Below are 16705 nucleotides of genomic sequence, written 5' to 3' on the forward strand. Positions count from 1 at the left end.
ATTGTTCTCACTGTCAGGAAATTTCTCCTTAGCTCTAGGCTGGTCCTTTTCTTGATCAGTTTCTATCTATTGCTTCTTGTGCCATAATGTTATTTGTGTTACCTTTTCTTGCTTGTTATTGGAAGTCTGTGTCCATATATCCTTCTTGTTGCCAGATACATTTATCTTCTGGTACCTGGATCTTTTCCTCTTTGAATTTTGGGAACATTTTTTTTTAATTTTAACAATGGCTCTTATCTCTTTCCATAGCTTCTCAGGTTTATGTCTGTTTAAATATACTAAACTTCTTCCTTACATTGATCTTACATCTGTGTCCCCCATCAATCATCCATGCTTTGAACATTATTTGCAAGGCTAAATGTCTGTAAATGTATAGATGGATGTATACATCTATACCTTCTTGGCAAAAATGTAAAAGTGTTTTCCAAAGAGGGAGAGGAACAAATATGCTCAGGCTTGTAAAATTATGTTACTATAGTCTATCTCAGTAAAATACAGTCTTCCTGTAGAGTCCATTCACGTACCTGGCCTATCTTATTGGGTTCAGAACCTGGTCCTACCATGAGTTTTATTTTCCACCAACATTGGTCTCACAGTCATGAAACCTACAAAACTTTCCCACAATATCAAGGGTTGACATTATCTCCAGATATTAATCCTAGCTTCCAAAATGACTGCAATTGTAAGTATTAACGTACTGGGGCAGATCTGCTATAACAGATTGCTAAGCCACAGGCTAGCATAATATTTTCAACAGTGATCAAACAGATGCTTTTGAATGCTCTAAGCAAGTTTAAAAAATGAAGATCAGAGTTGCACTGTATACCTGGCAAGTTAAATGAATTTCCTCGAAACAGCTAAATGGATGCAAGCAATAATAAAAACAAATTGAAAGCAAACAATTAGAACACAATAAAGAAAAGCCAGAATGCATTAGTATACATGGAAATCTTGCTGTGGGAAACAATCTTCTACTTGTATAAAATTGTTTTTATTTATATTAATACATTTTATGAGGAAAACGATGATTTGTTGGCCAATGATCATAAAATATGACAAAGACGAAAGAATCTATCTATTATAGTATTGGGAGCATTTGTGCATGTATATATAATTTCTAATCATCTTTTTTATATTAAAGAGTCCCAAAATAGAGATTCAGTGCACCAATTTAAAACAATTAAAATTAAAATGTCACAATAAAAAAATAAGCAAATTGTCCACTGTTTAAAGAATAGCAAACATGCCTTAATAATAATGATAAAGTTGGAAGGGACCTCGGAGGTCATCTAGTCCAACCTCCTGCTGAGGCAGGAAACCCTATACCATTTCGGACAAATGGTTGTCCAAAAACTTAAAAACTTCCAGTGTTGGCGCATTCACCACTTCTGGAGGCAGGTTGTTCCACTGGTTAATTGTTCTAACTGTCAGGAACTTTCTCCTTAGTTCTATGTTGCTTCTCTCTTTGGTTAGTTTCCACCCGTTGCTTCTTGTCCTGCCTTCAGGCAGAAACATTGTCGTCTTGAACATCAGTAACAAATCCAGACTGCACATTTTTCTAGTTCCTAGATTTTACTACAGAATAATATTGTTATTTTCTTATTCACATGGTTGAACAGAAGAAACTCATCTTGATTTATTAATGCTTGTGAGATAGGATTATATCTTAGCTGCTTTGTAGTGTTTACTAATGTATATTCCAGGAGAGAAGTATTCCCGTTTCAGACTGTTCACAGCACCCATATTTTAAAGAAATATTTAGATAAGGTCAAAGCAAGATGAAAAAAAATTAAACAACAAGAACTTCCCTCTAGTGATTTTGCGCTTAAATGAGAATTCCATTGCTGTTTGCAAAAAGAAAGTTGGGAGTCATTTCTTTGCTTTCTTCAGTTTTGTCTTCTTTCTTTTTCATTGTTTACCTTTTTCTTTCTTCTGTGTTAATGATTAGGTGCTGTTTGTTTTTATCTCTTTATCTGAAAAATCTAATAAAGTTTTCTTTTTAAAAAAAGGAAGAAATCACTGTGACTTCTTCCCAATCCAGCCCAGTGACAGTAGATTGAAGTCTCCTCCAACTGGGATCCAGATAAATTACTCATGTCCAGGAAAACTCTGCGCCACCACTAAATTGTGTTAGTTTAAACCCTCCACAATCAGCATTCTCTGCACAATGCCAGCACACTACATTCTCCTGCTTCTTGCCGTAAGGTTTCCCAACAAACACAACTCTTAATCTTCTCTTCTTTCTCTCCACCATCTTGTCACATCTGCCCATTGTGATTCAGAATTGTATTGATTTTACAAAGCATAAAATACAAAAATATATAGAAAGATGAAAGTAAAATAAGGGAGAAAAAGGGGAAGTGAAAAAATTAGATTAGGGGGGGGGAAGCATTGACTTCTGACTCCTTTTAGCAGTGGCGTAGCGTGGGTTGTCAGCACCCGGGGCAAGGCAAGTAATTTGCGTGCGCCCCCTCCACAGTGGGCGGCGGCTCGGATCGGATTCGCACAGCCAGCACTGCAGAGAGAGTGAGTGAGCCAGGCAGGGGCAGAGAGCTGCGAGTGCGAGCGCGCCCCCCCAGATGTTGCGCCCGGTGTGGCCGGCCCCCCCTGCACCCCCCACGCTACGCCTCTGCCTTTTAGTACAGTAGATTAAGATAATAACATGAAACCTCAGCTTTTTACTTTTATATAATAGTATATACCAGCCATTTCTATAACACCAAACCTATCTAATCAGTAAAACCCAAAAGCAAAGTTTCATTTTTTTCCACCTCAAGCACTAAGTCCAAAAGCAGTTTGCAAGAAGAAACAAAATTAATTGTGTTCTTTACTCCTTAATTGTGCTAACTCCATTTAACTTTTGCAGCCATTTGTCCACTGTCCATATATAACATCAAAGTTCTAAAAACAAATTAGGGAAAAAATCACATCTACACATCAATCTCTAATACTATAACTTTCTGAATTCCTTAACATCTCCATGCGTAATCATTACCCCCCTCACTGTTTTGCCAACTTTTGTTGCAAAAAAACGGTAATTTTCACTATCCCATGTGGCTGTCCTTGGTGGCAGATTAAAAAGAAACTAAAATAATAATTCCAGATTTATTCTGAGAAACATTAGTATTCATTGACTGCATGGTGTTATGCTCCTGCTGTTGCTAATTAGAAATACCGAAAATTCAATTCACCGGCTACCCATGCAGCAAAAACATCTGATTGCCAAGTCAAAACACTGAGTAACATTCCAAAAATGGTAGAAAATGATCTGGTTAGGAGAGAGAGAAATCATTGAGTTCCAATAGATTTTGAACCTTATACTCTCCTGGTTAATGGCTGTGCGTATCTCACATAAAAGGATGCACAGGGCCATGTCCATGTGTTTATTTTTTGATCTTCCAGGGCCAAAAGCTAAAATTCTGCATAAAAGGCAAATCAATTTAACTTAATACAAAACAAAATAGGAATAAAGACAACACCTAATAAAATCAAAATAAAGCCAACTGGAATAGAATCTATGCTGAATGAAATCAACTGCAACAGAATAAGGGTGCAATAATTTTAAGCATGGCTCAAATCATTTTTTAAAATAAACTGAATAAAATGACAACCCCCCAAAAAAGGTATTTATGATCCAGTTCTGAAGTTCTGACACTGCTCGCTCCCACAGTCATGTGACTGAATTTGACTGCTTGACAGTTCGCCTATATTTATGACAGTGCCCCAGAGTCAGGTGGTCACAATTTTTCCTGAAAACCACGGCTTATGGGTTTTAGCAAAAACACCCCTTTGCAAACTTTCATAAGTGTAAAAAACGGTCATAAGTGATCAAAGGTCACGTGATCAAAATTCAAATTCTTGGCAGTTGGTTCATATTTATGAGGGTTGCAGTGTCCCAGGGTCATGCATTCCTCTTTTATGACCTTTGGACAAGCAAAGTCAATAGGAAAGCCAGATTTACTTAACAACGGTGTTTACTAACTTAACAACTGCATCATAAATGCAAGACTCAAAATTAACATCTGTCTTAGCAATGAAAATTTTGGGCTCAGTTGTGGCCATAAGTTGAGGACTACCTGTATTTTGTTAAGATTTAGAGGGAAATTCTAATATAGATTTTATAGTATGTTTGGGGTCAAAACCATGCAAATACTGTGATAAATCCATCTTCTAGAGAACTTGAACCTGAGCTTCTAGATTAAGATATCATTAACCTTTTGTCTCTGAGGCAACAGACAACCCATCAATGAAAACATTGTAAACAAATAACAACAAATTTGTACTTCTCTCCTTTTTTAGGTTTATTTCAATCTATAGGGGACCTAGTCATACTTACAAGGTACAGCGGCTGACGGAATATACCTGCTACATGTTTAGAATACAAGCTGTAAATGGTGCTGGGGAAGGGCCTTTCTCAGAAGTGTTTAGCTTCAGTACAACTAAATCCATCCCCCCTGTCATTAAAGGTAAGTAAGATACACCTCCTGATTTTGGTGGGGTGGGGTGGGGTGGGAGGACGGAACATTTAGTAGACATAAATCTCCCCTCCAATCACTTTTCCTCCTAGAACAATGCACAGATAGTCCTTACAACCATTCATTCAGCAACCGTTCAAAGTTACAACTAGACTAAAACGATCGTTTGCAGCTTTCCTATGGTCACGGGATCAAAATCTGGTTACTTGGCAACTGAGATATATTTACGATGGTTGCAGCATCTCAGAGTCATGAGATCACCATTTGCAACCTTCCCAGAGGACGAGCAAAGCAAATGGGGGAAGCTGGATTCACTTAACAGCTGCAGTGATTCATTTAACAACCATGGCAAAAACGGTCCTAAACACAGGTACATCTCACCCAGCAACAATTGCTCTGCTTAGCAGTGGAAATTCTGGCCCCGATTGTAGTCGCAAGTCAAGGATAACCCTGTACCGAGTTTGTCATAAGCCTAGATCTGTATTGTCTCCGTTGGACCATCGTGAGAATTCTTTCCAAAAAGGAGAAATTAGGCTCTAGGAATTGATTCTAGAGATGCCTGATTGAAATTAGGCCCAAGTAGTCCTCAGTTTATACCCACTACTGGGACCAGAATCTCCATTGCTAAGCAAGACAGTTGTAAGAGCAGGCACCCAGTTTTACAACCTTTTTGTCCCAGTTGTTAAGTAAATTACTGCAGGTGTTGGGTGAATCATATGGTCGTTAAATGAATCCAACTTCCCCCATTGACTTGGTTTGTTGGAAGTCAGTTGGTAAAGTGCCAAATGGCAAGTGTGACCCGGGACGCTGCAACCGTGGTAAATACATGCCGGTTGCCGAGTGCCCAGATTTTGACTGCATAACCATAGGATGCTGTGAGGATCAATTGTAGGTCACTTTTTTAAATGTTCTTGTAACTTTGATCACTAAATGAATGATTATAAGTCGAGGACTACCTGTATGCCTTTTAGGTACAACAACTTTGCTCAATCTTCTTGTATGGAATTCCTTCTCTCTTTTTAAAATTTATTCTCAAAAGCGGGTAGAAAACATCTATCCTCTGTTGGGCGTTCAGTTCAATTGGCGTGATTTGTACTAGTTTTCCAGATTATGGAACCCATCCTAATATTGAATTTGGATCTTTTTTGCTCATTTCCCATTTGAAATCTACCATTAAATGAACATTGATTGTGGGAACTGATGCTTGACTATAGTTGACTATTGCTGAAAGCTTTGTATATTTTTGATAGATGAGATTCTTTTAGCTGATAAATGACATATGATGGATTTTAACTGATGGAAGATGACTTTTTCCCCAAGGATGTTAGGTAGGGACTGCCTCAAATAGATACGCTTCAGAAAATTGTTTGTCTCTTGTATTAAAAATAGTTTTTTGCCACCTGGTGGAGCAATAAATCCACCAGAATATCGTATGTTTAACCAATTCTTATCTGGTTGATACTGCAAGGAAAACTAAATTCTTCAACAATCAACATGTTTTCCTTCTTTGCAGCTTGATTCTTTGTTATTTGCCTACTTGTTCCTCTATTGTTTTTCACTTTTCTAAGAACAAAATAGCAATAGAGGAAGATGGTTGATAGATAAATTGAATAATACATTACCTTATCTTCTAGGCGCTTCAAACTCTTGTTTCTATTTCTATTTCCATAACTCCTTACCATTCCAATCATGTATATTTCTTTCAGGTCCATCCATGTGTATGCCTTTTTGCCTTCTTTTATTTGCCTTATTTATATACTAATAAAGCTCTTACTATAACCTTTAACTGAGCAAAACTGTGCATTATAGGGCAGCGATTTTGGAACCAGTATCTTAAATGGGCTAACTTATAGAATATGTCCAAAATTCAGGAGCCATGAGTCCCAAAGGAATGAAAATTGGGAAGCTGTGGCTGCTTCAGTGCTACTGGTTGCTGCTGTACTGCTGGGCTGCTGCTGCAGTCACATGATCTTCATTTTCAACATTTGTGACAGTTTTCCCAGCCAGACTCACAATCCCTCGCTCCCTCCCCCATTCAACAGTAGCCACTTACTACCTGCTAGAAGGGAGGGCAAAGGAGAAGGAAGGGAGGGAGGGAGGGAGGGAAAAAGGGAGGAACAGGGGGAAAAGAACTCAGGCACACCATGCTGTCCCCCGCACATGCCTTCTCCAACCATGCCACCTCCCCACCCACAGAGCATTCCCATGCATCTTCCCTAATTAACATCTCTCCTCCATATGTCTTCCCTGACCCTCAAAGCACCTCTTGCACATTCCATGCACTTTTTCTAAGCTGGGCCCCTTCCATGCGGCACCTCTTGGGCACTTCCATGCGCCCTTGCTGACCTGAGCCCTCCTGTGCACCTTTCCTGATCAGCACAGTACCTTTTTGTGCATTTCCAAGCACCCCTAGGAACCCTTCCCAACCCATGCCACCACCCCATGTGCCGCCCCCAACCAGTATAGCCGCTCTTGCATACTCATGCAACCCCCATGCTTTCATGACCTGCACCAGCCCCATCATGCACCCTACCTGACCTGCACAGTATCTCTTAGACACATACTTGACCCCTGTGCAATCTTGTTGACCTGCGCCCCCTCCCCTGCAAACCCCACCCAACTAGCAGAGCACCTCTCAGGCATCCCTGGATACCTTCCTGAGTTATGTTGCCCACTCACATGGCTTCCCCAATCCATACAGTGTTTGGCACACAGACAAACACACCCCTCCCAACTCCAATAACACCTCTCATAGACTCCCATGTACCATTCCTGATCCTCACTCCCTCACTGATCTGCCTGCTGGCCTTGGACTTGCAACTTCGTGCTGTCTTCCCTATTGACTTTCTCCCTGCAAGCTTCTCACAAAATAAACGGGGAAGAGGGAGGGAGGGAGGGAGGGAAGGAGGGAGGGAGGGAGGGAGGGAGGAAGGAAGGAAGGAAGGAAGGAAGGAAGGAAGGAAGGAAGGAAGGAAGGAAGGAAGGAAGGAAGGAAGGAAGGAAGGAAGGAAGGAAGGAAGATTTTTTATGCTTCCTGCCATCTTCCCACAAGGAAATTCAATGGGGAAGCCAGCAGGAAATTAGAAATCGTTCCTGCTCCCACTACTTTTTGGGCCATTCTGCTTCTCTGTTTAGGCAAGGAAATGTCTCTGAAACAATGACCCAAAGGGGCACAAGTTGTCTAGTTTACTTATGTCTTCCTTTTGCCTTTATCATTGTATCATTTATCATTTTATCATTTCCTAGAAAATGCTCATATTTAATCAACATCCCACTCATTGCATCTGTTCTCTTGGATCAGATTTGTTGATGCGGTAAATATGTATGGCAGTAGTGACACACAGATACACATTCTTCTTTGCCTAAAGAAGTGCACAGCTGGAGAAATTAATACTAGGATAATATGTTCTCAGGCCTGGAAATTAAGAAGACAGCTAATACTACATGAAGGAGAACCAGCAAGAAAGACCTGTAGGCACCTTTGGTTGCTGCATCAGCTATAATTTTGCCTGGATCAAGAGAAAGAACAGTTTTTAATAAGTCCAGAGCAATGATAAGTAGGATTCTATATAGGATGAGAAGCTGATGGAAAAAGAAGCTTCTGTGGAACTTCTCTCTGTCTCTCTGTCTCTGTCTCTCTCTCTCTCTCTGTGTGTGTGTGTGTGTGTGTGTTAAAATAGAGAACAGCTTAAGCTTAGTAAAATTCTGGGGGGGAAAGGAACATGTGTAGAATACTAAAAGAAGAGTACAGACTAATAGCTCAAAACTGTAAACAGGAAGGTGAAGTTTAGAATGAACTAAGATTGGTCAGAACAACTGAAAAGTCTTCTTCCTAAATAAAAAGAAATAAGCTTCAGTATATCGGCTGCCCACTGAAGATGGCAGTACACTACTAACAAGAAAAGGGCAGAACTATTGAATTGCTATTTTATCGTTGGCTGAGAAAAATTGAAGTTTGAAACAGAAAGAAAATTGCTAGAGAATGCCACTTACTTTAAATATCCAGGGCTAGATGAATCGCATTCCATCACATTCACTGCACCTTATCTGTCAGTGATAACATTCCCAGTTGAAATTCTGAATTTTTAAAACACATAAAAATCAGTATTGAAAGAAGAAAAATGAGAAGGGCGCCTTCCTTCTTCACATGCCAATTGATATGTGGTCAACCTTTTTTTTTTTTAATAGCACCTCGAGTGAGACAGTTAGAAGGAAACACCTGTGAAATTGCTTGGGAAACCGCACCCCCAATGAAGGGAGACTCTGTGAACTACATTCTGCAGGTCCTAGTTGGAAGAGAGTCTGAGTACAAACAGGTAAGAAGGAGTAATAGTTTAACCCAAAGTAGATACAACAATCCTGCACTCTCTTACAATGTGTTTATAAGTAGTGAGAGGCAAAAAGTGGATTTATTTTGATCTAATTTCCAACACCAACTGTAGAAGAAGACTGGACACACTGGATCTGTCTGAGGTAGTGTTACGTGTACCTGAGGTAGAACAGAAGTGCAAAAAGCAGGATTGTGGAAATGATGAATAAAAGAAATAAAGGGGGATATATAAATATTACTGGCTTTTGTTATCTCGTGGAACATTTTGCTTTTCCAGAGGGGAGAACTGTATTCACGCATATAGAGAAATGTATATAAACAGTTTATATCTGCCGTTATATTAGTATTTCATAACAAAAATAACCCAGATGATAAAAATTGTACACTTGGAGAAAATTGCCACGTCTGACTTTTTTTCTGAGTCATTTTGAGATCTCCGTCTACTGGATCACCTTCAAGCTGGTTCTTTTCTATTATCACCATGGAAATGATGCCAATATCTTCTCAGAAGCACAGCATGATCTCCTAGCAGCCCCGGATTCACATCAATTTTATGCAAATTTTTAAAAGTTGGAAATAAAACGAGAGACGCTGGGTTTGTCTAGCCACCGTGCTGTATGCATCTCTCTCCATTGATTAAAACATACGTCCCCATTCTGTTAAGTAAATTCCTGAAGGGAAAAAAAAAATGTGCTTATTCATTTTAGCTGCGTATCTTGATGAGAACTTAGTACAGGTAGCCCTCAACTTACGATCACAATTGAGCCTAAAATTTCTGTTGTTAAGTGAGTTTTGTCCAATTTTTTTTTTTTTTTGCCACAGTTGTTAAGTGAATCTGGCTTCCTCAGTGACTTTGCTTGTCCAAAGGTCACAAAAGGTAACAAACATGATCTTGAGACACAGTAATGAACCAGTTGCCAAGCATCTGAATCTTTATTGCATGATCATGGGGATGTTGCAAAGGTTGTAACTGTGGAAAACAGTCATAAGTCACATAAGTCACCTTAGAAAGGATTCTTAAACAAAATTTCTAAGAAGCAGCTTCCAGGTGAAGCAGCTTCCACTGTGTTCCAGAAGCACTGTGACAGGAAGCAGGAAGCAGTGAACCTGGATAAATATCTTTATCTACTGGTTAAAAGTGGACTGGCCCATCTAAAATTGGCAAGAAAACTACAAGTCTTCCTGGGAAATGACGAACCTAAAAAAACTGAGCTTCTTCTATGGTTTCTCCAACGATGCCATCTTAACCTTAGAATCAGATCAAGCTAGTTCAGTACTAAAGCACAAAGGATCTTAGATATAGAAGGTCAAACAGAAATTGCTACTTTCTCTCACAGCATAATTGCAAGGAATCCAATTTTGGTGACTAAACCACACTTACATTTCTATCATACGATAATTCCCAAATTCAGGAGAGCCTTATCTTTAGTTCAATTTAATGCTCTTCCTGGAAGGGAAATATATGAAAAAACCCCGTATGAAACCTGATATTGCCTCTGCAATATGGATATCACAGAAACCCACAGTTCATGCTCTTCTGTATTGCCAGATCTAAGTGACATTCGCCACCAATTGATTATCCCTCTTTTACTCAAATTTACAGGGCACTCTGTTGGTTTTTATTTGTTCTATCTCTTAAACCATGAAAATAAATTACTCTTATAAAAGTAGCAAAAGTTTGCAATACAGGCAGTCCTCGACTTACAACCACTTGCTGAGTGACCATTTGAAGTTTACGATGGCACTGAAGAAAGTGACATGACCATTTTTCACACTTACGACTCTTGCAGCATCCCCCCCCCCGGTCACGTGATCAGAATTGGAACACTTGGCAACTGGCATGTATTTATAACAGTTGCAGCATCCCGAGGTCATGTGACTTTCTGACAAGCAAAGTCAATGGGGAAGCCAGATTCACTTAACAACCGGGTTACAACTGCTGTGATTCACTTAATAGCTGTGGTAAAAAAGGTCGTAAAAGGGGGCAAAACTCACAATAGCTTTCTTGCTTAGCAACAGAAATTTTGAGCTTCATTGTGGTCGTAAGTTGAGGACTACCTGTATTATGTGTAGGTTTCGCCTGCAAATAGTTGCCAATAGTCCCCCTTGTTGTTAGTGGGATAGTTTTGCCCTGGTGGTTTCATTGAATGTTCTTTTTATTGGTCAGTGACCAAACTAAATTTTTTGTCCGTTTGTCTGTCTATTGTGGTTCTCTTTACCACTTATGCTGCCTAAAGCCTGAAATTACATCACTTATGAAGTGCCAGGAATAAATTTTGCAATATGCACAAAGTAACAATGGATATGCTCTTTCCAAAATTGCTCATCTGAGCAACAGGATGTAAGAGGGGAGGAAAAGGCAAAGGAAAACTGGTAGTTTGAGACACATTTCAGTTATCAAGTGGTGCATATAGACTTTGGTTTCTGTAATAACGGTAGGATTGCAAAAAACCATCAAGTGAAGGTTGCCTGCCTCGAATTCCATTTAGTGTTATTAAAGCGCAAATGGATTTCCATCAAACCGAGACATACAGAAACAAACAGATTTAATGTTGGGTGTGTTTTTTTATTGCAATTTGGTACCCTTTTTACTGCTCTTAATGCTGTTATTACTAACCTTGGTTTTTTCCTAAGCTTGGGCAAAGTTATGAAGTGTTACCTAATGTAAGAGCAGCATGGTTGAATCAGGATAAGTAGTCCCATATTTTGATTTTCATAGTGCCAGTCTAGGTAGCTCTGGAGTGCTCATAAACCAGAATTGGAAGCAGACCTCTCTGTTATCCACCTGCACTTATATTTAAGATATAAGACTCCAAATTAATCCTGAGTCTTCAAGTCTCTCCTTCAGCTTTCAGCCTTCTCTGATAGCCATCCAAGCTAATTGCCATTATATCAGTTGGGAGCTGTTGGAAGTAATTTACTTTGTCTGCTCTAAATCTCTTTCCAGCCATCTTCATTCTATTTCAGTTCCCAGGCTCTTGGGGAAAGGAGAAAATCTTCCCCCTGTCCACTTTCTCCATGCCATGTGTGATTTTATGTACCTGAGTTACAGATAGTTCTCAATTTACGACAGTCGCTGACTGACCATTTGAAGTTACAATGGACCTCCCCAGAACTACTTATGGCCAGGTTCTGAAGCTCTGACAGCCATTGGCCACCCCCTACCCTCAGGGTCACCTGACTGAATCTGGTACCTTCAGCAGTCGGTCCACATTTACAGTCATGTGCAGTGTTCCATGGTCACATGACCACGTGTTATGACACTTTTGCTGAAAACTGGCATTCATAGTGAACAATTTGACTTGGTTCACTTAACAACTGTGGCATTTACTTAATAACCACTGCAAAAAAGGACATACAATTGGGGTAGTCTTTGGGGAGACCCACTTTATGACTGTCACAACTTGGAACCGTAATGGATAGGCTCCATAGCAGTCATAAATCAAGGTCTACCTCTATGTCGGCCTCAGTTAGCTTGAGGGTCAAAAATGTTGTACCTTTTTCTCACAAAACAGGATTTCAGGTCCCCTGATCCTTTCAGTAATTTCTTCTGCACTTTTTCTGGCTCTATGTTGCCCTTTACCAGGACTCTACATGGTTTTTCATAGAGTATTAACAGTGTTGGTTATACTATTTTTATTCCAGTTCCTAATGATGCCTACTATAGCATTTCCAACTGCTACACACTTCTCAACTGAGTATTCACTACAGTCCCAGTGTGATATACTTATTTGACAATGTTTGACCATGCTGTTTAAAGAGATCCTTCTGAAGCTTTTCATGGCTACTTTGGGGGGGGGGGGTTTTCTCCTGAATAGTTTAGTTATTATCAGTGCTTTTTTTGGAAAAAAAAATATGCCGGAACTCACACAAGTCATACAACCCGCCTTGCCTACCCTACAAGGTTCCATCCAAAAAAGGTGCCAGAACTCCGTTCTGGGTGTTCTGTGACAAAAAAAGCCCTGGTTATTATCATCATCTAAAGAATGAAAACAGTCTTAATAATTTTTGATATCAGAGGTCTTGAAAAATAAAAACAAATTCAGTGGGTATCTGAAAGTGAAGATAACATGTAAAAACAACTTAAAAGAAAGAGAGAGAGCACCGATATCGAAGATTAAAATAGCATGGCAAATGGACAATAATCACTCAGCACTTTTCAAAGTTGCTATTAGTTGATTATTCTAAGCTGGATTTCATGCACAGTAGTGTGGAAGTCACTTATCAGACACAACTGAGCAAACATCTGTGTACACACAGTAGTATAGCTTTGCTAGACACAATTAAGAAATTCATCCTGTTAAATCAGGTCATATCATGTTAAGAAAAAGCAATACAAAATGATAGTATCCTTTCATAGTAGGGCTTATATCTTCACCACAGAGCTGCAATGACAAGGGAGAGCATTCAGCAGTATGCAGCCATGTAGCTAACAACCACACATTACATGATGTTCTTTTTTTTCTTTTGTAATGACGTGGGAAAAAAATTCAGTTCACTGCCTTGTTTACAACCGATACCTTCTGCGTAATTGACCGAACGTGCTATAGTGTACCTTACAAATAAAAGGAAATGTGGCTGTACCTCCTACTGGTTGACTGTTGCTTCCATTTTTGTGCATTTGTCATGAATTTACACCCTTGTTTTCAAGAGAGGAGCAGAGACTTGAATTTGTGCTAGCATAGAAAGTTGAGAAATAAAAGCAATCAATGAAAAACATATTCTCAATGACCTGGGCTGTCTCCTTGAGCAACCGTTGTGTAACTAAGGCCAGTTTACAGGGAATCTGGAGACAATTACAGGTTTTCAGTTGCTCAAAAAATCTTCCAACACAGGAGTAATCAGTGATCTTCCCATACCACTACAACATTGATAACGTGTTATAGGATTGTTTATAGGTTAGGTCAGTGGTGGCGAACCTATGGCACGGGTGCCAGAGGCGGCACTCAGAGCCCTCTCTCTGTGGGCATGCGCACCGTCGCCCCAGTCCTAAGCCTTCAGCTGGGTTTTGTAAAACCTTTTTGCTTTAGGCCTCCGCCGCCGTGTGCAAAAAAAAAAAGGTTCAATCAATTTCAACTTCTCGCGGGGAAAAAAAAGGTCTTGCAAAGTTGGAATTGATTGATTGAACTTTTTAGTCCCACCCAGTCTGCCGTTATCACCGCAGCCATGCCCACCTAATGGGCCACACCCAGCCAATGGGCCACACCTACCCGGCACCCGACGATGCATAAGTGGGTTTTGGGTTGCAGTTTGGGCACTCGGTTTCTAAAAGGTTCGCCATCACTGGGTTAGGTTAAGACATAGAGGTAACTTTGACAAAACATAACACAGCAAGATGAGCTTATTCTACTTACAATATTACATTAACAAAATCTTGCAAGTTTGAAAAAAAAGGCATTTCTCCCCATCTCCATTACAGACCAAGAAACTAGGGAGGGTCCCTTTTATGCCACTTGCCCATCCACATTCCTGCTGGAAACTACTTTGACTTTTATTTGGCTGTTCCTTTGCCTTTTTCTCTTTCCCCTGTCTTCCAAGATCACTCCATATGTCATTACACGTAGTGGGTTCTCCAAAAATAGGTTAGTTCACAAACGAAGTTAAATGCATTGTATTCTTATGGTATATGTGGAGGAAGGAAGCAGTCTTTAGTTTGTTTTTGCTGTATAAATACTTCTTTGTTATGGGTCTGATTTAATATTGAGTGTAGGCTCCGTATGTATCCTTTAACCAGGCCTAATAATTGGTATTGATCCCAGCTCTAATCCGAAGTCTCTATACTTATTTAACAATTTGAAAGGGGGAAATAAAGCAGCAGAAACCAAGGCAATTCACTTGAGAACCACAGAATCTATGATGGGATTCCTCTAGGTCAGGGGTAGGCAACCTTGGCTCTTTTATGACTCGTGGACTTCAACTCCCAGAATTCCTGATCATCATAAAAAATCATAAAAAAGCCAAGGTTGCCTATCCCTGCTCTAGGTTATCTGGTCCAACTCCTTACTCAGAGCAATCCCAGCAAGTAACACCACTAATTGTTTCCATCAAGAAAGTTCTTTTACAGTCATCTTGAATCTTTTTTCTTTTAATTTTAACTCATTGGTTTTTATCCAACAGACAACATGTGACAGCCTACGTGTTAGGTAATTGTAGGCTGCTGTGATGGCTTCTATTGATCTTCTCTTTTGCAAGTTAAATATGCCCAGCAATTTAAATGGTTAAGTTTGGTTTTTGGACTCCTTCTCATTCTAGTAACTCTCATCTCTACCTTCTCCAGTTTCTCCATTTCTTTTTTAAGAGGAGGACTCAGAACTATTCACACTTTTTCAAGAATGGTCTAAGCATAGCAGAATACAATTGAACTATTACTTTCTGTGTTTATTGTTAATGTGGCACAGGATTAAATTGGCATTTTTAACAGCTACATTAGTTAGCTAAATCATGATCCACTGTTGGTCCATTGAAATCTCTGGATCCTTCTCGATTGATATGAGAAAACAGTGTCCATTATTTTCGTGTTAATACACAACTGAAGATCACCAAATTGCACTAGAGTCCTCTGTGTTGATGGAAGATTAATATAAGAAAAATATCACTGAAATATCGTGGGGCAGTTATCAGTAATCCTCGATTTAGAACAGTTTGTTTAGTGACCGTCCAAAGTTACAACAGCACTAAAAAAAGTGAGTTATGACCAGTTTTCACACTTATGAGCATTGTAGCATCCCCATGATCATATGATCAAAATTCAGTTATTTGGCAATTGACACATATTTATGACAGTCGCAGTGTCCCGGGGTCATGCTTTTACCTTTTGTGATCTTTTGACTAGCAAAGTCAATGGGGAAGCTTGACAGTTTGACTAATTTAACAACTACAGTGATTCACTGTGGCAAGAAAGGTTGTGAAATGGGGCAAACTCACTTAACAAATGTTTCATTTAGCAACAGAAATTTTGGGCTCAATTGTGGTAGTAAATCAAGGACCACCTATACTACTATCACTAGTATCCAGCAGACACTACTATCACTACTTCATTATAAAACATTTTATACAGTCTATAAAGTCCACATTTAATAGAAACAACATTATTATTATTATTATTATTATTATTATTATTATTATTATTATTATTATTATTATTATTATTATTCTCTTTCTGTAGTAAAATTATTTTCCTTTCTGCTAATTTAGCTTGAGATGCATAAATAAGTTTAGTGTATATTGATGGGAAACACTGATAAATACAGTGCACAGCTGGCAATTCCAAGCAAAATGCTACTATCCAAATAATGAAGACTCTTGTGATTAAAGCTGTTTATCTTTCCCTCAAAAAGAACCCATATTTGATTCTCAAAAATATATCCAAAAAACAAGGGGCTGTTCTCTAGGAAAGAATTTTTGAATAGGGTGAAATGAGGTGAAGTTGAATTCTGGCAAGACTTACTGAAATGTACTGTAAGTGGTATATCTTCAAAGTTTCCTGGAAAAGTTTGTTACTGTTGTCTTCTCCCCCTTCACATCCATGGGATTATTTTAATGTTACTGTTGTTTTCTCCACCTTCACATCTATGGGATTATTTTAATGTTACTGTTGTCTTCTCCCCCTTCACATCCATGGGATTATTTTAAAACAGGTGTATCCAACCGTGGCAACTTTAAACAATAGCTATAGCACTTAGACTTCTATACCATTTCACAATGCTTTACAGCCCTCTCTAAACAGTTTACGGAATCATCCTATTGCCCCCAACAACCTGGGTCCTCATTTTACCAAACTTGGAAGGCTGGAAGCTGAGTCAACTTTGAGCCGATCAGAATCGAACTGCTGACAGTCAGCAGAATTAGGCTGCAATGCTGCATTCTAACTACAGCGCCACCATGCTGACTAGGGAATTCT

General features: G+C 39.3%; 1 protein-coding gene across 1 annotated transcript in view; it reads left to right on the plus strand.

The window, feature by feature from the left end:
• FNDC3B (fibronectin type III domain containing 3B) overlaps positions 1 to 16705 on the plus strand; it is a 201170-nt gene that overhangs the window by 177750 nt on the left and 6715 nt on the right. The window contains exons 23-24 of the mRNA XM_015814932.1: positions 4300 to 4466; positions 8664 to 8791. Coding sequence (XP_015670418.1) covers positions 4300 to 4466; positions 8664 to 8791 — 295 coding nt within the window. The remainder of the gene's footprint in view (positions 1 to 4299; positions 4467 to 8663; positions 8792 to 16705) is intronic.

This window comes from Protobothrops mucrosquamatus, unplaced genomic scaffold (assembly GCF_001527695.2).
Source record: "Protobothrops mucrosquamatus isolate PMUCROS unplaced genomic scaffold, P.Mucros_1.0 scaffold298, whole genome shotgun sequence".
NCBI classification, from domain to species: Eukaryota; Metazoa; Chordata; class Lepidosauria; order Squamata; family Viperidae; genus Protobothrops; species Protobothrops mucrosquamatus.